The following is a 24,582-nucleotide window of genomic DNA, read 5'->3' as shown; positions in this document are numbered from 1 at the left end:
GTCCAATTTATCTATTCCTTTGTTGCTTATTCTTTTGATGTCAGATGAACATCTCTTGCCGATTTCAAGGTCATGAAGATTTACCCCTGTGTTTACCTCTAAGAGTTTTATGGTTTAAACTCTTATATTGAAGTCTTTGATCCATTTTGAGATAATTTTTGTATGTGATGTGAAACAAGGATCCAGCTTCATTCCTCGGTACATGAATATTCAGTTGTCTCAGCACAATTTGTTGAAAGACCATTAGTCTTTCTAGTAATGGTCTTTCAACAAATTCTTTCGCTGTTGACTGGCTTTGGCCTACTTGTTGAATATCAGTTGAGCATGAGTGTGAGATTTTATTTTTGGACTCTTAGTTCCATTGCATTGGTATATTTGTCTTTCTTTATGCCTGTATCACAGTATTTTATTTTACATGATAGTTTTGAAGTCAGATGTGTGAATTCTCTGTTTTTTTCAAGATCGTTTTGGTCATTTAGGATTCCTCGCAGTTACACATAAATTTTAGAATTGATATTTGCTCTGATGCAAAGAAGATCATTAGATTTTGTAGGGATTGTGTTGACAGTTGCCCATTTTGGAGAATATTGCTATCTTCACAGTATTAAGTGTTCTAATCCAGGACTACAGGATGTCTTTCCATTTATTTAGGCCTTTTTTAATTTTATTTTTTCCAGCAATGTTTTGTAATTTTCTTTGAGTAACTTGTTTGTCTTTTGGCTTAAATTGATTCCTTAACGTTTTAATTCTTTTTAGTGCTATTTTGAGTGAAATTGTTTTGTTAATTTCATATTTGATTATTTATTGCTAATGTGCAGCAATACGAGTAATTTTTGTGTTAATGTTGTATTCTATAACTTTGCTAACTTGTTTATTAATTCCAGTAGTATTTATTTGTCAGTTCTTTAGCATTTACTATATATTGGGTCATGTCATCTGTTGATAATTTTACTTCTTCTTTTCCAACTTGGATGCTTTTTAATTTTTTTGTCTTAATTCCTCTGGCTAGAACTTTAGCACAGTGCTTAAATTGTGAAAACAGACATCTTTGCTTTGTTTCTGATTTTAGCGGGAAAGCTTTCAGTCTTTTCACCATTGAGTATGTGTTAGCTGTTAGTTGCTTCAGTCGTGTCTGACTCTTTGTGACATTATGGACGCTGTAGTCCTCCAGACTCTGTCCATGGGATTCTCCAGGCAGGAATACTGGAGTGTCTTTCCGTGCCCTCCTCCAGATCTTCCCGACCCAGGGATCAAACTGGTGTTTCTTGCATTGCAGGTGGATTCTTTACTCACTGAGCCATCTGGGAAGCCAATGTCAGCTGTGAGTTTTTGTAATTAATGCTCTTTACCGTACCCTATTGAGAAAGTTCTGTTCCTGGTTTAGCGAGTGTTTTTCATAAAAGGATGTTGGATTTTGTCTGATGCTTCTTTTATATCAATCACAGGCTCATCCCCCCCCTTCATTATATTAATGTATTGTGTTACTTTGATTTGCATATGTCAAATCGCGGTTTCCTGGGCTAACTCCCACGTGGTCATGGTATCTCATCTTAGTGTCCTGCTCTTTTCATCTTTCTAATATTTCGTTAAGGACTTTTACATTTATTTTCATAAAGCATATCAGTCTGTAGATTGCTAGGGCTATCATTATCTGTCTTTAGTTTCAGGGTGGTATTGGCTTTATGTACATGAGGAAGTCTGCCTCCTCTTCAATTTTTTGGAATAATTTGAGGAGTAATCTTAATTCTTTAAAATGTTGGGTAGAATGCACCAGTAAAGCTGTTTCTCCTGCACTTTTAGGATGTTTTGGAAGAGAATAATTTTGCTGTTACCATATGTTACTACTTTCCTCAGTCTTTAGATCTCTTACCTCAGCATAAAATTTTACTGAGGGAAGAATTGAGAAAATTGGGGGAAACTTTGATAAAATCATCGCCCCATTCTACCCCTTGGTTAATACTCCTCCAGATTGTCAGGGTCATAAAAACAAGGGAAGATTCAAAAACTGTCACAGACCAAAGGACATTAGGGAGACATGACAACTAAAAGTAATGTATCCTGGATGAGCTCTTGGAACAGAAAAAGAATGTGAATGGAAAAGCTGGTGAAATGTGAGTCATGTCTGGAGTTTAAAGTAATGTACTGATTTTCAGTTTCTTAATTGTGACATCACGTCACTATAAGATAACATTAGGGGAAGCTGAACTGAGTGACAGGTATATGGGAATTCTCTCTACTGTCTTCACAACTTTTTTTAAAAAATAAATTATTCTGGGGCTTTCCCTGGTGGTTCAGATGGTAAGGAATCCACCTGCAGTCTGGGAGACTTGGGTTGGGACGATCACCTGGAGAAGGGAACGGCGACCCATTCCAGTATTCTTGCCTGGAGAATTCCATGGACAGGGAGCCTGCCAGGCTGTAGTCCATGGGGTCGCAAAGAGTCGGACACGACTGTGCGACTTTCATAACCAGTCTAAGTAAATTTATTTTTAAAAATGCGTTTATAGTTAGGTTGCAGTCAAAAATATACCTTCGGTCTTCCCAAGTTGAAGTCATAAATCCATATTATTTGGTCACATTTGCAATATTTCTCTTGTGACTTTGGCTAGAAAACTGAAAATGTGCACTCTTTGTAAAAAAGAAGCATTTTAACTTTGTTTTGAAAATATTCTCCTTTGGATTTAGGGGTAGCAGGAGCAGCAGGTGACATGAATCACTGTCTACTATTAGAATTGCCTCAATTTGATTAAAAGATAAATGTTTAGAGTGGTGGTGGTGGTTTAGTCTCTAAATTGTGTCCGACTCTTGCAACCGCATGGACTGTAGCCTGCAAGGCTCCTCTGTCCATGGGATTCTCCAGGCAAGAATACTGGAGTGGGTTGCCATTTCCTTTTCTAGGGGATCTTCCCGACCTAGGAATCGAACCCAGGTCTCCTGCACTGCAGGCAGATTCTTTACCGATGGAGCTATGAGGGAAGCCCAAAATTAAGAGGGTTGATGGTAAATGTATTTCGTTTGGTCTTACATTAGATGCCTTTAGAAGAATGAACAAATAATCCTAGATGAGCTGGTGATTTTTTTTTTTTTGGACAAAGTTTTTTGTAGAATGGTTGCTGTGTCTGAAAATACACATTTGCATGTCAGGATTTGACATTTTGATCCTGAGATTGCTTCGGCAAGAGAAGTAAACTATCTGAACATTTAGGTCTCATTTATCCCTTCTGGAATCCCTTGTAAACCTTTTCCCCGAGTCGATGTCTTATATGGCTCCTCCAGAGCCTGTCTCACCTCCCTGTCCTGCACCCCTGGGCTCATCACTTAGCTCAGCAACTTTTTCTGCCTTTCTCCAGCCTGTTATCCTCCTTCCAGGGGCTGTGAGATAGATTAGGAAGCCTGAAGAACAAATTAGTTTATAATATTCCTTCCCAGCTTTCATATTGGTAATGATAACCACTTCATTTCTTGATCTTTTGTTAAGAATTAACAGGAATGTGTTGCTTATCTTTCAAAGAATTTTCACCTGAAGACTTAGAAGAACACAGTCTTTCTGGGAGTATTTGCTATATTTTGTGTCTTTTTTTTTTTTTTAAATGCAGCTTCACAGGTTTGGACCTTAGATCTAGATTTGGTATTATTGTACAGGTACAGGTTGTAGAGTGTCCCTGTGAGACCTTTCATGAACTGAAATGACATAAAGTGAAGCAGTTGCCTTAGGACACGTCTTGCTAATGGATGCACAAACATTTGAGATAAAGCCCAGATGCTCGTAGGCACAGTTCAGAGCTATAGTAGTTTATTGCTGAGTGTAGTTCACATGAAGGGAGCTTGGTGGTGCCTTTCTTTGCTTGGGGTTGCAGCAGTGAGAATGGCTTGCTGTGAAACCAACACAATGCTGTTTTTGCTTTTCACCTTTTTCAGTAAAAGCAGAAATCCTCCTCAGATTTCTTTGGGTTAGCAAAAACAGATACTAATGTAGGTCTTTCATAAAAATTGTTGTTCATTTGCTAAGCTGTGTTTGACTCTCTGAGCTGAGAGAACTACAGCACGCCAGGCTTCCCTGTCCTTCACTATCTCCCGAATTTGCTCAAACTCATGTCCATTGAGTCAGTGATGCCATAAAAATGATGTGGCATAAAGTGAACTTCTGAAAACGGGAGATACATATATGTGTGTTTCTGAGAGGAGAAAGAAACCATAGGTTTTGCCTGATTCTCAGGAATCCCTGCTCATCAGTTCAGTTCAGTTCAGTCGCTCAGTCATGTCCGACTCCTTGCAACACCATGAATCACAGCACGCCAGGCCTCCCTGTCCATCACCAACTCCCGGAGTTCACTCAAACTCATGTCCATAGAGTTGGTGATGCCATCCAGCCATCTCATTCTCTGTCGTCCCCTTCTCCTCCTGCCTCCAACCTTTCCCAGCATCAGAGTCTTTTCCAGTGAGTCAACTCATCGCATGAGGTGGCCAAAGTGTTGGAGTTTCAGCTTTAGCATCAGTCCTTCCAATGAACACCCAGGATCGATCTCCTTTAGAATGGACTGATTGGATCTCCTATGAGTCCAAGAGACTCTCAAGATTCTTCTCCAGCACCCACAGTTCAAAAGCATCAATTCTTCGGCAATCAGCCTTCTTCACAGTCCAACTCTCACATCCATACATGGCCACGGGAAAAACCATAGCCTTGACTAGATGGACCTTGGTTGGCAAAGTAATGTCTCTGCTTTTTAATATACTATCAAGGTTGGTCATAACTTTCCTTCCAAGGAGTAAGCGTCTTTTAATTTCATGGCTGCAATCAGCATCTGCAGTGATTTTGGAGCCAAAAAAATAAAGTCTGACACTGTCTTCACTGTTTTCCCATCTATTTCCCATGAAGTGATGGGACCAGATGCCATGATCTTAGTTTTCTGAATGTTGAGCTTTAAGCCAACCTTTTCACTCTCCTCTTTCACTTTCATCAAGAGGCTTTTGAGTTCCTCTTCACTTTCTGCCATAAGGGTGGTGTCATCTGCATATCTGAGGTTATTGATCTTTCTCCCGGCAATCTTGATTCCAGCTTGTGCTTCTTCCAGCCCAGCATTCCTCATGATGTACTCTGCATATAAGTGAAATAAGCAGGGTGACAATATATAGCCTTGACGTACTCCTTTTCCTATTTGGAGCCAGTCTGTTGTTCCATGTCCAGTTCTGACTGTTGCTTCCTGACCTGCACACAGGTTTCTCAAGAGGCAGGTCAGGTGGTCTGGTATTCCCATGTCTTTCAGAATGTTCCACAGTTTATTGTGATCCACACAGTCAAAGGCTTTGGCATAGAAAGGTTAAAAAATCATGATTTTGATCCAGTTCCCAAAGTCTAGCAAACAGCTTGAGAGAGGTGAAAAGGCTTGTTTATCAGACCTTTATGAATATCCAGGTCCCCAATCCCAGATTTTGCACTGTACCACAAATAAAATTATCCAAGGGTTAAATTTCCCATACTTTTATTTTCCTTGTTTGTTCATCCTTCTTTTCCCTCCCTCCTCACTTTCCTTTTTGTAGGAAGTATGTCAGGTTTATTTGCCTGTGTTCATTTGTGTATTTGTGTTTTGTTCTTCCCTAGGTCAAGCCATGACTACAGTAGCGGTACATGTGGACTCCAAAGCTGAACTCACTACCCTTCTGGAGCAGTGGGAAAAGGAACATGGCAGTGGGCAGGACATGGTACCCATCCTTACCAGGTATGACCAATTAAGTGTTTTTCTTTTTTTAAGGAAATTTGGGGATTTCCAGGTGGTCCAATGGTTATTATTCAGGGCTTTCACTGCCAGGGGCACAGGTTCAGCACCTAGTTGGTGAACTGAGATCCTGCAAGCTGTGTAACATGGCCAAAAAAGAAAAAAGAAACATTGGAGAATAGTATAGAACATTATCACTTTGTGAATTCTAAATACATTTTTTTTTCCCTGTAAGAACTAGTCTCCATGTCTTGAAGCTTTTAAAATTGCTTCCTTTTCCTCTCAGGCCCTTTTGTTGTCATCCTCTTTCCTAGGTTCTCCTGCCAGTGTTTTAGCTCCAGAGTTTTGTTGGTGGTTCTCTTCTCTCTTCACCCTAGGTATTTTACCTAGATAGTTTCACCTCTGTCCATGATTTAAAAAAGTATTCTCAGTCTCTCTTTCTACCTCAGGCTCCTCTTTATAAAAATTTTAGACCCATTTCTCAGCTACTTGATATATACATCCTTTCCTGGCTGTTCCATAGGCACTTGAAATACACTGTGTCCAAAATAGAGTTTCTTATCATCATCCTGCCTCCGTCTTCATTCACAGCATGTACTTTTGTACTCCCTGCCTTGGTGCGAGTGGTTTTAAACTAAAAACTGAAAACAATTCTCCCTAGTGTATTCCTTTCCTAGCACAACCTAGTCACCAAGCCCTGAGGATTTCTGCTTCCTCTTCTTCCCCTTCCCTCTCTCTCCATTAGGTATTGATCATATCTTGGCTGACTTATTAGGCAGTGTGCATTATTCCTGTCTCCAGTTTACCCTTTTCTAATGCAACATTCTCTTTGCTGAAAGATTTATCTTTTTCACACACAAATGTGATTGTCATACCTCAACTCGTAATTCTTTTCTGGCTCCCTTTTCCTACAAAACGAAATGTAAACTTTTTAGAGTGGCTTATGATGCTGTTTTATGATTTGGCCCCTACTTCCTTTTTCTGTCTCATAGTGTTGTTCTTTTTCAGTGAGGGATAGTACCATATTTTCCAGTATCTGTTTGCCTTTATACTTGCTGTTTCTTTGGCCTGAAAAGCCTTTCTTTGGTATATCTGCCTGGCAAGCTCTAGTCCTTTCAGGAAGCAGTTCAAAAATCATGTCTGTAAATACCATATGATACCACTTATATGTGAAATATAAAATATGACACAATATGACCCAAATGAACCTATGAAGCAGAAATGGAATCATGGACATAGAAAAATAGACTGGTGGTGGCTGAGGGGAGGGGAGGGAGTTGGGAGAGGGGTGGAATGGAAGGTTGGGGTTAGCAAATCTAGTCTTTTATATATAGAATAGATAAACAAAAAGGTCCTACTGTAACACAGAGAATTATATTCAATATCATATGATAAACCATAATGGAAAAGGATATTTAAAAAAGGAATATATGTATAAATATGTATAACTGAATCACTTTGCTGTACAGTGGTAATTAACATTGTAAATCAACTATATTTCGATAAAAAATCTTTCCCTCATTTTAATTACCACTTGTACCGTAATTATCATTTTACATGTGTCTCCTTACTAAACTGTAAGTTTTTGAGGGCAAGTACATCTCATTTTTATTGTGTCTTCTCATGTCTCTTCAGACAGTGAAGACTTGCCCTTTGCCTGGTACATAGTGTGTGGTACATAATTTTGTTGAATGACTGTGTTGAGGAGAGAGAGTGAAAAATAGACTTGGGAGGGATAACCGTGATTTTTGTTAACAGGAAGCCTTTGAAACAATAGGCACTTTAATATCTAATCTTTGATATAACAGAGAAAAAAATTTTGTTTATACAATGATCTATTCTCTAGGGATAAAGAGAACTGTGGTCTTAAAGGTTAAACAGGGATAAATGCTTTGTTCATAACTGCTCTTAATAGATGCGAAACATGTGAAAGTATGGTTTTTTATTTTAGGGAAAGGATTTTTGCTGACTGGAAAGTGGATTTTCATTTGTAGAGGTATTGGAGATTAAGAATTACTAATCACAAGCTTCTTGAAATTTGGACATGGATTAAAGAATCTTAAATATTGTGCATTTAACATGTGGATTATTGATTGATGTAATTTTGAAAGGAGGAGAGAGTTATAAATGGTACTGTTCATGGTAGACTCACTGAATTGCTCAAAAAATGTTTTTTAATGTTTTATTTTTGGGAATTCCCTGGTGATCCAGTAGTTAGGACTCTGCACTTCCACTGCCAAGGGTCCAGGTTCAGTCCCTGGTTGGGGAACTAAGATCCTGCATGCTGTGCGCCGAGGCCAAAAACCAGTAACTTTATTTTCAGGATTACTTCATATTATTTATCATATTTGACCCTGAACTTTGTCATTATACTGTGGTATTCAGCAGTGCAAAGCCTAAACTAGAGGAACCCTATGATCAAGGAGATAACTGTCTTAGAGGCAACTAAATGGATCTAAAAACAGTGGGTAGTGGTGCAGAATAGTATGTGATGAAGTGCTAGATCGGGCAGATGGTTTGTGAATATTCTGGGGGTTAGAAAAATGGAAAGAATTTGAATAAGCCTGTTTCTTCTATTCACTCAAGTGTTTGAGGACCTTTTGTTTATCAGGACAGCTTCTTCATTTGTTACTAAATGTATCACTGAGAGCCACATTGTTAAAAGATAGCCATCCTCTGAGCTACTTGAAAGGACTGCCTGTATAGCCAGGCAGTAGAAAGCTAAGGTTAGGGTACAGGGTTTTAACTCCAAATCCAGTTCAGTTCAGTTCAGTTCAATCGCTCAGTCATGTCCGACTCTCCGCGACCCCATGAATCACAGCACGCCAGGCCTCCCTGTCCATCACCAACTCTCGGAGTTCACTCAAACTCATGTCCACAGAGTCGGTGATGCCATCTAGCCATCTAATTCTCTGTCGTCCCCTTCTCCTCCTGCCCCCAACCTATCCTAGCATCAGAGTCTTTTCCAGTGAGTCAACTCATCGCATGAGGTGGCCAAAGTATTGGAGTTTCAGCTTTAGCATCAGTCCTTCCAATGAACACCCAGGATCGATCTCCCTTAGAATGGACTGGTTGGATCTCCTTGCAGTCCAAGGGACTCTCAAGAGTCTTCTCCAACACCACAGTTCAAAAGCATCAAGTCTTCGGCAATCAGCTTTTTTCGCAGTCCAACTCTCACATCCATACATGACCATGGGAAAAACCATAGCCTTGACTAGACGGACCTTGGTTGGCAAAGTAACGTCTCTGCTTTTTAATATACTATCAAGGTTGGTCATAACTTTCCTTCCAAGGAGTAAGCGTCTTTTAATTTCATGGCTGCAGTCAGCATCTGCAGTGATTTTGGAGCCCCCCAAAATAAAGTCTGACACTGTTTCCACTGTTTTCCCATCTATTTCCCATGAAGTGATGGGACCAGATGCCATGATCTTAGTTTTCTGAATGTTGAGCTTCAAGCCAACTTTTTCACTCTCTTCTTTCACTTTCATCAAGAGGCTTTTGAGTTCCTCTTCACTTTCTGCCAGAAGGGTGGTGTCATCTGCATATCTGAGGTTATTGATCTTTCTCCCGGCAATCTTGATTCCAGCTTGTGCTTCTTCCAGCCCAGCGTTCCTCATGATGTACTCTGCATATAAGTTAAATAAGCAAGGTGACAATATACAGCCTTGATGTACTCCTTTTCCTATTTGGAGCCAGTCTGTTGTTCCATGTCCAGTTCTAACTGTTGCTTCCTGACCTGCATACAGGTTTCTCAAGAGGCAGATCAGGTGGTCTGGTATTCCCATGTCTTTCAGAATGTTCCACAGTTTATTGTGATCCACACAGTCAAAGGCTTTGGCATAGTCAATGAAGCAGAAATAGATGGTTTTCTGGAACTCTCTTGCTTTCTCCATGATCTAGCGGATGTTGAAAATTTTATCTCTGGTGCCTCTGCCTTTTCTAAAACCTGCTTGAACATCTGGGAGTTCGCGGTTCACATATTGCTGAAGCCTGGCTTGGAGAATTTTGAGCATGACTTTACTAGCGTGTGAGATGAGTGCAATTGTGCGGTAGTTTGAGCATTCTTTGGCATTCCCTTTCTTTGGGATGGGAATGAAGACTGACCTTTTCCAGTCCTGTGGCCACTGCTGAGTTTTCCAAATTTGTTGGCATATTGAGTGCAGCACTTTCACAGCATCATCTTTCAATATTTGAAATAGCTCAACTGGAATTCCATCACCTCCACTAGCTTTGTTCGTAGTGATGCTTTCTAAGGCCCACTTGACTTCACATTCCAAGATGTCTGGCTCTAGGTCAGTGATCACGTTATCGTGACTATCTTGGTCGTGAAGATCTTTTTTGTACAGTTCTTCTGTGTATTCTTGCCACCTCTTCTTAATATCTTCTGCTTCCGTTAGGTCCATCCCATTTCTGTCCTTTATCGAGCCCATCTTTGCATGAAATGTTCCCTTGGAATCTCTAATTTTCTTGAAGAGATCTCTTGTTTTTCCTATTCTGTTGTTTTCCTCTATTTCTTTGCATTGATCACTGAGGAAGGCTTTCTTATCTCTCCTTGCTATTCTTTGGAACTCTGCATTCAGATGCTTGTGTCTTTCCTTTTCTCCTTTGCTTTTCGCTTCTCTTCTTTTCACAGCTATTTGTAAGGCCTCCTCAGACAGCCATTTCGCTTTTTTGCATTTCTTTTCCATGGGGATGGTCTTGGTCCCTGTCTCCTGTACAATGTCATGAACCTCTGTCCAGAGTTCATCAGGCACTCTATCAGATCATCCGGTGGGCTTTCCAATATAGGATGTGATAAAGGTTCCTTGGAACAGGGGCTTGAAAGTTGGTAGAGAATATATATTGATGAAAAGCAAAGAAGACAAGGTTTTCTAGGAAAAGTGAAAATGTGACTGAAAAGGGTATCTATCTAGGGGAGAATGAACTGGGCATGTTTCTGTGGCAGGGAGGAAATGGGCTCCATTAGAGTGGAGGTGAATATAAGGAATGGAATGGAATAAGTTAGGAATGGAAGCTAAAATTACATGGAGCAAGATCGTTAAAAACATCTTCAAGGTTAGACTGAGAATTTAAAGATACAGTGGGATAAGTTAAAAGTATGTTTTAGATAGGGGCAAAATGCCTACCATCCTCCAAATTGTGGGTCTGTTAGTTCACTGGTTATTTCGTACAGTATTTTCTGTAAGAGGTTACAGAAAAACCTGAGTGAACATTTTGGCTAGTGCAGTAATTTATAGTTGACCCATGGTTGCTTGAATCTGTGAATGTGGAGGGCCAACTGTATTATGCCATTTTTATGTAAAGGACTTGACAGAGGATTTTAGTGTCCCTGGGAGGTCCTGGAACCAATTCCTTACAGATACCAAGCGATGACTGTGTGTTGTATGATGCTCTGATGGATTCCTTACTTGTAAAATCATCACCTAGCTCAAGTTATAGAACTTGAGAACTACCTCCAGAAGGCTCCCTCCTGCTGCATCACATCAGTATCTGCCTTAAATTAACTGGTTTTCTTTTTTTTTTAAATAATAATTTTATTGTTTGTTTATTTTTGGCTGTGCTGGGTCTTCATTGCAGCATGTGAGCTTCGCTTGGGTTGTACCAGCTCTAGGGCACATGGGTTCAGTAGTTGCAGCTTCCAGGCTCAATAATTGTGGCGCATGGACTTATAGTTGCTCCGAGTCTTCTGGGACCTTGTGGGTTCTTCCTGGATCAGGGATGAACCCATGTCTCCTGCATTTGCAGGTGAATCCTTTACCACTAAGCCATTGAAGGAGCCCCTATTTGTTCTTTTTTTCCCCCCAATTTGTTTATTTTTAATTGGAGGATAATGGCTTTACAATATTGTGTTGGTTTCTGCCATATATCCGCATGAATCAGCCGTAAGTATACATATGTCCCCTCCCTCATGAACCCCCGCTTTTGATTCACAGTTTTCATAGGAACGACACCTAAGTAGCTCTGTTGTCAAGCTCTGTTCTAAGCAGAGTACATATATATTAACTTAAACCTCAGGGAAACTCTAAGATAGGCACTGTTATCCTCATATTACAGGTTAGGCACAGAGAGGGTAAGTAATTTGAACAAAGTCAAAAACAGTAGAAGAGGTCTGAAGTCTACTGTTTTGAGAGTAGAGAGTCCAAAACAGTATGGTCTGGACATTTCTGGTCTAGACTTAAAGAAATGATTGAAGTCAGGAGATATTTTGTAGGTAGAGCTAGTAAGAATTACTGCAGTGGGGAATGGGAGAAAAAGGAAGGCTTTAAGGATGTCTCCTGGGTTTTTGGCTTCTGAGGGGATAGTAATGCTGTTTTTTGAGACAGGAGAGTTGGAGAGAAGAATGAATTTGGGAGTGGAAGTTGTTTTATGAGATGGTTGGTTAGGTCTTTATGTTTGTCAGGACAACACCCTCTTTCTAATTTTTTGCTTTTATTTTGTACCTTGACTGTTGCATTGACTATTGTAGGTGGTGGTACTTTTTTTTTTTTGTATGCTTGTCTAGAGTTGACCTTGTCTTCCCTTTGTCTTAGGATGTCTGAATTGATTGAAAAAGAAACTGAAGAATATCGTAAGGGGGATCCAGACCCATTTGATGATCGGCATCCTGGTGAGATCTGTGTTTTCTTAATTCTGGCTCTAATTTTCTTACAAAAGAAAATTGTTTACTGTAAGGACTATTTTTCAGTTGAAATAGAATTTCTTAAAATATTGCTCAAGGTGGGGGCAGCAAGGAAAAATAAATTCCTGGGAAAATGGAAATATTTTTAATATTTATCAAGTACTTAAAGGAATTGGATTATATAGATATACCGTATTAGTTGAAATGATTACAAAGATTTAAAAAGAAAAAAATGTTCTCTCTTTTTGACTTTTGAACCAAAAGATGTTATACTCTGTGTGCCTTCATCTTTCTAACAACGATAATTATCTTTCTACTAATGGGGAAATGTGGTTGAAAATGCATTTAATGCCTTTTAGTTATGAAATTGATACTTGGAACCTTGAATAATAAATGGACTTCTTGGTGTCTACTTAAATGTTCCAGTAGCTAAAATATGCTACCCCAGGTTAATGTGGTTTTCTTTTGGGTCAGTGAGCCATGAAGACCCAGCCTGCTTTGGCATGGAATTTGCTACAATACAGAACTGTGTGGGACTTGAGACTGCCGTTTTATGTTCGAAGGTAGATTACCAGGGGGCACAACTTAAGTTGTATGGGTCCACGCTGCATATAAATTTTCTCTTTATCAAACCAGAAACAGTTCTTTTTGAAGAGAAGAGACTGAGATCTTGTAACTGGAGAAACAGTGAGAATGAGTAGAACTTAATAAAAATAAGAACATTGTACATTCCACTGGAATGTACCGGTGTTATACTTCTGTTTCTTAGACTTTTATTCCCAAATGTGAGTAAGCTAGGCATTTCAGATTGAGTGGTTATTATGTGATGTTACTTACTGCTCTTTTCCTAGATATCCCCACTTGTGACTTTGAGAACTATTTGCTTATTGAACTCCCAACTTCAGTAAGGCAGTAAGAGCAAGAAAAAGTGGGAAAGTAAAAAGAAATTAAGTTAATTTATGGGATTGTGAAAAGAATTAAAAGAGATGATCATGCTTAGTGACGTTGCCTTGGAAAGGATGAAATGGTAACAAGGAAGAAGGGAGAGAAGAATGCCTTTTTTCAGTAGAGATTTAAAGACAATTTATTTCCTCCCTGCCTCTTATATTAAAACATATTTGTCACTAGGCATAGTTTCTTTTTAAAAAAAATAAGGGTCTTAGTTTCATTTATAAACAGAGAAAGGTAATCTGAGGTCCAGATTTGTTTTTCTGATGCCATTTTCTAACTTCTGTTTTGTGAAATTACTTTGGGGTATTAATCACAGCTTGGTAAAAACTTTTTATCAGCAACTTATATCTTCATCCAAAACTGTATCCTTTGACTAAACTTGCCACTCTGAAAGGAAAATTGAATAAAATAGATGATACCTGTTTTAAAAGCAAACCAATAATTTTCCCCACGATTAGCGAATTCTTTCATTTTTAGGCTATGTATTGAGTAAATCCTGGGTTCCTGACCTTTCTATTTTCTAGGAGCTCAGAAGTTAAGAAGACCCAGTTTACTTTAGCATTGGTGATTGCTTGGTTGGGACCCCCCCCCGCCCTTAAACCTGGCCTGTTGTTACAGGTTTGAGGACATGCTGCTGCTGTCGGCATTATTGCTGAGAGACTGGACTTGGAGGCTGTTTTCTCCAGGCCACCCATCAAGAGAAGCTATGCTTCCTTCCTTTTTCTCTTTGGGAGGTCAGGCGTTTCGTTCTCTTAGGATCCTTTATGATTGTTCCATAGACCTTGTATACTCTGAGTGACGCTGGTCTGGGTCTTGTGCTCGTTTGTTTAATTTGGCCTTGATTTTTAGACAGTATACTGGGAGATGGGAAGGTTAGAAACCAGTGTTTGATTTTTTTTATTGTCATTTTTAGTTTTAAAGAATGCTTCTTATGAGATCTAGTTCATCAGGAAAGTCTTTTCTTCGTTTCTGTTAATTTTTGCTGGCCTTTTAATGGTACTTAGAACCACCCTGGTTCCTTTCCAGAGGCCTGAGCTGCTTAACTGGGATGACTTACTCATTCCTTTGCTCCTCCCCTCTTCTTCCGGCAGGTCGAGCTGATCCAGAGTGTATGCTGGGCCACTTGCTGAGAATACTCTTCAAGAATGATGATTTCATGAATGCAGTAGGTTTGCTTCTGACTTTTCTCCAGAGATTATCATCAACAGATGCTGTACCTTTATTTTTCTGTAAATAGTCTACTTTCTCCTGAGGCCTTGACAGAGTTGGGAACAGAGTGGATAGATTTTTTAATCTGGTATTGCTTCAGTGAAATAAGACTAATTATGGACTTCTCTATTACCAAAGTCCTGGCTATGGCCAGGGTAGTTTCTCTTTGGTGTTCAGTTGCATATTGATGAGGGTTCTCAAGGCATCTATACTCATACTGAAGTGAGATGATTTTGAACTTGAGAATATAGACGTTCTCTTGGATTCCTGAATACAAAAATTAAGAGTGATGTGGGCAGCATGCTTCTGCACTGACACTGTGGGTGTGCACACTGTATGTGTGCATGCCGTGCACTGGACATGTGAAGGGAGGAAAGAAAGGTAAATAACCTGAGTTATTTAACTCGGGTCTGTTGAGTAAATGAGGAGAAAAAAGTATGTATTACAGCTCCTCAACATAGTAATAATTCATAGTAATAATTACGTTTGTTTTTGGAGGCAAATAGCATGATACTTGAGAGCATGGACTTTGGGGTCCATGTTTGGGGTTTAAATGCAGCTCTACTCTTCTTTGACATTTTGATCTTTTGGCAGCTTAAGCCTCTCCAAGCTTTATTTCCCTAATCTATAAAATGGGGATGATAGTTATTAGCCTTAAAATATTTTTGTAATCCTTGAATGAAATTAAGTCTGAAAAGTGCTTGGTGTAGAACCTGGCACATGAGGGCTCAGTAGTTACTATCTGTATTAATTCTCAGTTTTACTTCTCTTTCACTGGTATCTCTCCTCTGCTTCAGGTCACTTCCAGCTTTCCTTCTAATCCCCACATGGATATTTCCCACAGGCACCTTGAGTTCTGGATGTCTAATTGCTTGCCCCGAAGTCTGTTTCTCTCATTCTCTAGCTCAGTAATGGTGGCCTTTCCTAACCAACTAGAAGTTCCTTTATTCCTCTAGTGTGTGTGCATGCTCAGTCATGTCTGACTCATCTTTGCAACCCCATGGACTGTAGCCCGCTGTCCTTGGGATTTTTCCCAGCAAGAATACTTGAGCAGGTTGCCATTTCCTCCTCCAGGGGATCTTCCCAACCCAGAAATCGAACCTGCATCTCTTGAGTCTCCTGCATTGGCATCTCCTGATTCTTTACCACTGGCGCCACCTGGAAAGCCCCCTCTGTTCCTCTAAGTTCTCTTATTCACTGAAGTTATAGGTCTTATGGGTCCCTACCCCTTCAGTTCAGTTCAGTCACTCAATCATGTACGACTCTTTGCGACCCCTTGAATCACAGCCTGCCAGGCCTCCCCATCCATCACCAACTCCTGAAGTTCACTCAAACTCATGTCCATCGAGTTGGTGATTCCATCCAGCCATCTCATCCCCTGTCGTCCCCTACTCCTCCTGCCCCCAACCTTTCCCAGCATCAGAGTCTTTTCCAGTGAGTCAACTTGTCGCATGAGGTGGCCAAAGTATTGGAGTTTCAGCTTTAACATCAGTCCTTCCAATGAACACCCAGGATTGATCTCCTTTAGAATGGACTGGCCCTACCCCTTAGCCTTTCACGAATCCCTCAATTTCTTTCTGCCCTTGTTCCCAGACCTTAGGCTAACCACCACCATATGTCTCTTGGTACTGCAATAGCCTCTTAATTGGTTTCTCTTCTTATCTTGTCTTCCTCCAACCCATTCTTTATCAAATGCAAAAAGTGATCATGGCACTCACTGTCTTCCTTAAAATGCATTAGTGGTTTCCTATTGCTCTCACGATGAACTTTAAATTTCTTATTTTGGTTTGTAAACCTGTTAGTCATGGCCTTTGTTCTTTCAATTTTTAGTTCTTGCCCTTTGCCTCCTTTCCTTTTCACCCCTCATTAGCTGTTCCTCCTTGTCCTTCATGTTTTTGCTTGGAAACCCCTTCCTCTCTGCAGCTTTTTCTGATTCCTTTGCAAGGTTTATGATCTCCTCCAGGCTTCTGTAGCATCCTGTACTTATGATACTTGTTTTTCCCAGCTGTCACCTTTCTTGGATTTTGAACCTTTTGGTGATGGGACTGTGTCTTACCCATATTGTATATCTAGTAACAGCACAGTGCCACTTAGAGATCCAGTGTTTTTTTATCTGATGAGTGCCAAAAATAAAGCATTATTAATATATTTATATAAGATATAAAACTCAAAGTTATAATCATTGTCAAGAATCAGGGAGGGGTGAGGGGAGGCTTGTCTTGCCCTGTTTTATTCTGAAAAAGTATAAGGATAGGAGGTGATTTTTTTGTGATAACTCTTGAGTTTTAATTTCTGTGGTTGCTGAGTTGTTGTTTGAAGGGAATTTGACTTTAAAGTGGCAGAAGAACTTGTATGGTATCATGGCATAGCAGGATCATAATTATTTCCAGTAATTATAGGTTTAGTTAGTAATGTTAGGTATAGTCTTACAGTCTTCTTTAATATTCTTTAGGCAAGCTATGGGAATATGGTATGGATTTATTAGATTTCATTAATTTGATTGGGTTGAGTTTCAGATGAAAAGTATCGCTCTTCTTTACAGCTGGTGAATGCATATGTGATGACAAGCCGAGAGCCCCCTTTAAACACTGCAGCTTGCAGACTCCTACTGGACATCATGCCCGGGCTGGAAACTGCTGTTGTCTTTCAAGAAAAGGTACTTACTAAAAAGAAAAGTCATTGTTTTATTAAATTTTCAAAAAAAGTGTTTATTCGTTGGTTGCGTCCGGTCTTAGCTGTGGTGCGTGGGGCCCCTGTTGCGTCATGTGGGACCTTCTGTTGCAGCGCACGGACTCTCTAGTTGTGACTCTCGGGCTTAGTTGCTCTGCAGCATGTGGAATCTTAGTTTCCTGTTTGTGTGTGTGTGTTAGTTGCTCTGTTGTGTCGGGCTCTTTGCCACTCCATGAACTGTAGCCTGCCAGGCTTCTCTGTTGATGGAGTTCTCCAGGCAAGAATACTGGAGTGGGGATCCATTCCCTTTTCCAGAGGATCTCCTCAACCCAGAGACTGAACCTGGGTTTCCTGCATTGCAGGCAGATTCTTTCCTGTTTGAGCCACCACAGAACCCCTTTGTTTCCTGATCAGGGATAAAACCTGCATCCCCTGCATTGCTTGGTGGGTTCTTAACTACTGGACCACCGGGGGGAAGTCCCATCATTTTATTATTTAATTGAATGGTGCTCTGTTTGATTTTTCTTTATTAAAATAATTGTTACAGTTTTTTCTTATTTATTATAGTAGTAATCTATATTATAAAAACTTAAGAAAACAAGAAAAAATTAAAGTAACTCTTTAGTGAGTACTTAAATAGTACTTGCTGCTTGTGTGTACAATATTTTTAAAATCTTAAGATCGTATGTTTTTAGAATGGATTTTTGATCCAATCCAAACTCTTATTTTGTTTTTAATTTAAAAAATTTTTAAAAATTGTTTCTTTACAATGTTGTGTTAGTTTCTGTTGTACAGCAAGATAAATCAATTATATGTATGCATATAGCCACCCTTTTTTAGATTTTCTTTCCATTTAGGTCACCACAGAGCACTGAGTAGAGTTCCCTGTGCGATACAGTAGCTTCAAGGCTATGGTTTTTCCCGTGGTCATGTATGGATGTGAGAGTTGGACTGTGAAGAAGGCTGATCGCTGAAGAATTGATGCTTTTGAACTGTGGTGTTGGAGAAGACTCTTGAGAGTCCCTTGGACTGCAAGGAGATCCAACCAGTCCATTCTAAGGGAGATCGATCCTGGGTGTTCATTGGAAGGACTGATGCTAAAGCTGAAACTGTAATACTTTGGCCACCGCATGCGACGAGTTGACTCACTGGAAAAGACTCTGATGCTGGGAAAGGTTGGGAGTGGGAGGAGAAGGGGACGACAGAGAATGAGATGGCTAGGTGGCATCACCGACTCTGTGGACATGAGTTTGAGTGAACTCCGAGAGTTGGTGATGGACAGGGAGGCCTGGCGTGCTGTGGTTCATGGGGTCACGGAGAGTCGGACATGACTGGGCGACTGAACTGAACTGAACATGTCATATAGTATATATGTCAATCCCAGTCCCCCAATTCATCTCACCTTCCCCTTTCCTCCTTGGTAACCATAAGTTTGTTTTCCACATCTGTAATTTGTGACTCTATTTCTGCTTTGCAGATAAGTTCATCTGTACCATTTTTCTAGATTCCACATATAAGCTATGTTATATCCTTATCTTTATACTGACTTATTTCACTCTGTGTGCCAGTCTCTAGATCCATTCATGTTGCTGCAAATGGCATTATTTTAGTCCTTTTTATTACTGAGTTATGTTTCATTGTATACATGTACCACATCTTATTTATTCCTCTGTTGATGAATGTTTAGGTTGCTTCCATGTCCTGGCTATTGTAAATAGTGCTGCATCACACTGTGGGTGTCCTTTTGAATTACGGTTTTCTCTGGTTATGTATCCAGGAGTGGGATTGCTGGTTCATATGACAGCTCTATTTTTAGTTTTTTAAGGAACCTCCATATTCCATAGTGGCTGTACCAATTTACATTCCTACCAACAATGTAGGAGATTTCCCTTTTCTCCATACCCTCTCCAGCATTTATACTTTATAGATTTTTTGATGATGGCTGTTCAGACCTTTGTGAGATGATACGTCATTGTAGTTTTTAAAAAATATTTATTTTTATTTACTTACTTATTTTATTTGGCTGTGCCGGGTCTTAGTTGTGGCATGTGAGCTCTGTGGTTCTGAGTTGTTGTTTGAAGGGAACTTGACTTTAAAGTGGCAGAAGAACTTACATAGTATTATCATGGCATAGCAGGATGATAATTATTTCCAGCAATTATCGGTTTAGTTAGTAATGTTAGGTATAGTCTTACAGTCGTCTCCTCTTGCCTTCAGTCTTTCCAAGCATCAGGGTATTTTCCAGTGAGTCAGCTCTTCCCATCAGGTGGTCAAAGTATTAGAGCTTCAGTATCAGTGCTTCTGATGAATATTCAGGATTAACTTCCTTTAGGATTGATTGGTTTGATCTCTTTGCCATCCAAAGGACTCTCAAGACTCTTCTCCAACACCACAGTTCAAAAGCATCAATTCTTCAGTGCTCAGCATTCTTTACGGTCCAACTCTCACATCTGTACATAGATACTTGAAAAGCCATAGATCTGACTTTGTCAGCAAAGTAATGTTTACGCTTTTAAATAAGCTGTCTAGGTTTGTCATTCCAAGAAGCAAGCGTCTTTTAATTTCATGGCTGCAGTCACTGTCAGCAGACATCCGGAGCCCAGGAAAATAAATTCTGTCACTGTTTATACTTTTTCCCCATCTATTTGCCATGAAGTGATGGGACTGATGGGACCGGATGCCATGATCTTAGTTTTTTGAACGTTGAGATTTAAGCCAGCTTTTTCACTCTCCTCTTTGACCTTCATCAAGAGGCTCTTTAGTTCCTCTTTGCTTTCTGTCATTAGGGTAGTGTCATCTGTGTACCTGAGGTTATTGCAGCTTGTGCTTTATCTAGCCCGACATTTCGCATGATGTACTCTGATGTACTCTGCATGTAAGTTAAATAAGCAGGGTGACAATATACAACCTTGATGTACTCCTTTCCCAATTTGGAACCAGTCTTTGTTCCATGTCTGGTTCTAACTGTTGCTTCTTGACCTGCATGCAGGTTTCTCAGGAGGCAGGTAAGGTGGACTGACTGGTATTCGCATCTCTTTAAGAATTTTCCATGGTTTGTTGTGATCCACACAGTCAGGTTTTAGCAATGTCAGTAAGACAGAAGTTCATGTTTTTCTGGAATTCCCTTGCTTTCTCTATGATCCAATGTATGTTGGCAATTTGATGCCTTTTCTAAATCTGGCTTGTACATCTGGAAGTTCTTCATTCATGTACTGTTGAAGCCTTGCTTGGAGAATTTGGAGCATTACTTTGCTAGCATGTGAAATAAGTGCAATTGTGTGGTAGTTTGAACATTCCTTGGCATTCCTGTTTTTTGGGATTGGAATGAAAACTGACCTTTTCCGGTCCTGTGGCCACTGCTGAATTTTCCAAATCTGCTGGCATATTGAGTGGATCACTTTCACAGCATCATCTTTTAGGATTTGAAATAGCTCAGCTGGAATTCCATCACCTCCACCAGCTCTGTTAGTAGTAATGTTTCTATGGCCCACCTGACTTCATTCTTCAGGATGTCTGGCTCTAAGTGGGTGATACACCATTTTGGTTATCAGGGTCATTAATACCTTTTTGTATAGCTCTGTGTATTTTTTGCCACCTTTTCTTAATATCTTCTGTTTCTGTTGTATCTATACCATTTCTGTCCATCTTTGCATGAAATTTTCCCTTGGTATCTCTGATTTTCTTGAAGAGATCTCGAGTCTTTCCCAGTATCTTATTTTCCTTTGTTTCTTTGCATTGGTCACTTAAGAAGGTTTTCTTATCTTTCCTTGCTATTCTTTGGAACTCTCCTTTCAGTTTGGTATATTTTTCCTTTTCTCCTTTGTCTTTTGCTTCTCTTCTTTTCTCAGCTATTTGTAAGGCCTCCTCAGACAACCATTTTGTATTGCTGCATTTCTTTTTCTTGGGGATGGTTTTAGTAGTCACCACCTCCGTCCATAGTTCTTCAGGTACTTTGTATCAGATTAATCCCTGGAATCTATTTGTAACTTCTACTGTATAATCCTAAGGGATTTGATTTAGGTCATACTTGAATGGCCGAAGAATTGATGCTTTTGAACTGTGGTGCTGGAGAAGACTCTTGAGAGTCCCTTGGACTGCAAGGAGATCCAGCCAGTCCATTCTAGAGGAGATCAATCCTGGGTTTTCATTGGAAGGACTGATGCTACAGCTGAAACTCCAATACTTTGGCCACCTCATGCGAAGAGTTGACTCACTGGAAAAGACTCTGATGCTAGGAGGGATTGGGGGTAGGAGGAGACGGGGATGACAGAGAATGAGATGGCTGGATGGCATCACCGACTCAATGGACATGAGTTTGAGTGAACTCCGAGAGTTGGTGATGGACAGGGAGGCCTGGCGTGCTGTGATTCATGGGGTTGCAAAGAGTTGGACACGACTGAGCGACTAAACTGAACTGAACTGAATGGCCTAGTGATTTGCCCTACTTTCCTCTATTTGAGCCTGAATTTTGCATTAAGGAGCTCATGGTCTGAGCTATAGTCAACTGCACGTCTTGTTTTTGCTGATTGTATACAGCTTCTCCATTTTCAGCTGCAAAGAATATATCAGTCCGATTTCGGTATTGACCATCTGGTGATGTCCATATGTAGAGTCATCTCTGGTGTTGTCGAAAGAGGGTGTTTGCTATGAACAGTGTGTTCTCTTGGCAAAACTGTTAGCCTTTACCCTGCTTCATTTTGTGCTCCAAGGTCAAACTTGCCTTTTACTCCAGTATCTCTTGACTTCCTACTTTTGCGTTCCAGTCCCCTACGATGAAAAGGACATCTTTTTTGGGTGTTGGTTCTAGAAGGTCTTGTAGGTCATCATAGAACCGTTCAGCTTCATCGGCATTACTGATTGGGGCATAGACTTGGGTTACCGTGATATTGAATGGTTTGCCTTGGAAATGAACAGAGATCATTCTGTCATTTTTGAGATTGCACCCAAGTACTGCATTTTGGACTCTTTTATTGACTATGAGGGCTATTCCATTTCTTCTAAGGGATTCTTGCTCACAGTAGGCATAGTGGTCATTTGAATTAAGTCCATCCATTTTAGTTCACTGATTCCTAAAATGTCAATGTTCACTTTTGCCATCCCCTGTTTGACTGCTTCCAATTTACCTTGATTCATGGGCCTGACATTCCAGGTTCCTATGCAATATTGCTCTTGATAGCATTGAACTTTTCTGTCACCAGCAGACACATCCACAACTGGGCGTCGTTTCCGCTTTGGTTCAGCTTCCTCATTCCTTCTGGAGCTATTTCTCCGTTCTTCTCCAGTAGCTTATTGGACATCTACTGACCTGCTGGAGGGTTCCTCTTTCAGTGTCATATCTTTTTGCCTTTTCATACTATTCATGGGGTTCTCAAGACAATGATGGTGAAGTGGTTTGCCAGTTTTTTCTCCAGTGGACCACGTTTTGTTAGAACTCTCCACCTTGACCTGTTTGTCTTCGGTGGCCCTACGTGGCATGGCTCATAGTTTCACTGACAAGGCTGTGATCATTTTGGTTAGTTTTCTGTGATTGTGATTTTCATTCTGTCTGTGCTCTGATGAATGAGGATAAGAGGCTTGTGCAAACTTCTCATAGGAGGGACCGGCTGTGGGGAACCACAGGGTCTTGTTCCAGTAGGCAGGGCCATGCTCAGTAAATCTTTAGTCTAATTTCCTGCTTATGGGTGGGGCTGTGTTCGCTCCCTGTAGTTTGGCCTGAGGCAGCCCAGTCCTAGAGTTTGATGGTAATTTTACATTCAGTTCAGTCGCTAAGTTATGTCTGACTCTTTGCGACCCCATGGACTGCAGCACGCCACGCCTCCCTGTCCATCACCAACTCCTGGAGTTTACTCAAACTCATATCCATCGAGTTGGTGATGCCATCCAACCATCTCATCCTCTGTCATCTCCTTCTCCTCCTGCCTTCAGTGTTTCCCTGCATCAGGGTCTTTTCAAATGAGTCAGTTATTTGCATCAGGTGGCCAAAGTATTGGAGTTTCAGCTTCAGCATCAATCCTTCAAATGAATATAGAGGACTGTTTTCCTTTAGGATTGACTGGTTTGATCTCTTTGCAGTCCAAGGGACTCTCAAGAGTCTTCTCTAACACCACAGTTCAAAAGCATCAATTCTTCGGTGCTCAGCTTTCTTCATAGTCCAACTCTCACATCCATACATGACTACTGGAAAAACCATAGCTTTGACTAGACGGCCATTTGTTGGCAAAGTAATGTCTCTGCTTTTTAATATGCTGTCTAGGTTGGTCATAACTTTTATTCCAAGGAGCAAGTGTCTTTTAATTTCATGGCTGCAGTCACCATCTGCAATGATTTTGGAGCCCCCCAAAATAAAGTCTGTCACTGTTTCCACTGTTTCCCCATCTATTTGCCATGAAGTGATGGGACCAGACTCCATGATCTTAATTTTACATTGGAACCCATGTATGTGTGAGTTTTCTTGAACATTGTTTACCTGTTTGTGCAATGTGTCCTTATACTTTTGTTTTATTTCTTTATTTAAAAGCTGGTTGCAACTTACTAAGTTGATTCTGTTTGAACTACTATTAAAAAAGTTTGCTGGCTTGTATGTTAGAGATGTTGGAAAAACTTTAGGACTTTCCAGGTGGCACTCGTGGTAAAGAATCTGCTTGCCAATGCAGGAGACACAAGAGTTTGTTTTATTTTTTCCTGTTTATGCTTGCTGCTTTTTTTTTTTAGTAGAAGTATAGTTAATTTATAGTGTTATGTTAATTTCTGCTATACAACAAGGTGACTCAGTTATACACATATATACATTCTTTATATATATATATATATATATACACTTTTTCATTATGGTATATCCCAGGAGAGTGGATCTAGTTCCCTTGCTGTGCACTAGGACATTGTTATTTATTCATTCTAAATGTAATATGCATGCGTGCGTGTGAAGTTGCTTCAGTCGAGTCCAACTCTATTCAACCCTATGGACCGTATAGTTTATATCTGCTGCTGCTGCTGCTAAGTCGCTTCAGTCGTGTACGACTCTGTGCGACCCCACAGATGGCAGCCCACCAGGCTCCCCCATCCCTGGGATTCTCCAGGCAAGAACACTGGAGTGGGTTGCCATTTCCTTCTCCAATGAATGAAGTGAAAAATGAAAGTGAAGTCGCTCAGTTGTGTCCAACTCTTCATGACCCCATGGACTGCAGCCTACCAGACTCCTCCGTCCATGGAATTTTCCAGGCAAGAGTATTGGAGTGGGGTGCCATTGCCTTCTCCTATAGTTTATATCTACTAACCCCAAACTCCCAGTCCCTCCTGCTCCCTCTACCCGCCCTCCTTGGCAACCGCGGGTCTGTTCTCTATGTCTCTGAGCCTGTAAATAGTTCATTTGTGCCATGTTTTAGATTCCACATATAAGTGATATTGTGTATTTGTTTTCGT

The 24,582-nt window shown here is 40.3% G+C and overlaps 1 protein-coding gene across 7 annotated transcripts in view; it reads left to right on the top strand.

The window, feature by feature from the left end:
• DCAF1 (DDB1 and CUL4 associated factor 1) overlaps positions 1–24,582 on the top strand; it is an 82,700-nt gene that overhangs the window by 4,135 nt on the left and 53,983 nt on the right. For 4 of the 7 annotated variants that reach the window (XR_016036138.1, XM_055413918.2, XM_055413917.2 and 1 more), the window contains 4 exons: positions 5,600–5,717; positions 12,245–12,321; positions 14,376–14,449; positions 17,036–17,149. Coding sequence is in view for 6 of the 7 variants with exons in the window: in XM_055413918.2 (XP_055269893.1) it covers positions 5,608–5,717; positions 12,245–12,321; positions 14,376–14,449; positions 17,036–17,149 (375 nt within the window). In the remaining variant the exon portion in view is untranslated. Of the gene's footprint in view, positions 1–1,276; positions 1,322–5,599; positions 5,718–12,244; positions 12,322–14,375; positions 14,450–17,035; positions 17,150–24,582 lie in introns of all 7 variants that reach the window. The other 3 variants (XM_055413919.2, XM_088831603.1, XM_088831602.1) reach the window with 1 other exon arrangement.

This window comes from Moschus berezovskii, chromosome 24 (assembly GCF_049115385.1).
Source record: "Moschus berezovskii isolate FMDL1 chromosome 24, NW_MosBer_1.0, whole genome shotgun sequence".
NCBI classification, from domain to species: Eukaryota; Metazoa; Chordata; class Mammalia; order Artiodactyla; family Moschidae; genus Moschus; species Moschus berezovskii.
The sequence above is the reverse complement of the archived record's forward strand: the minus strand, read 5'-3'. Positions and strand labels throughout refer to the sequence as shown.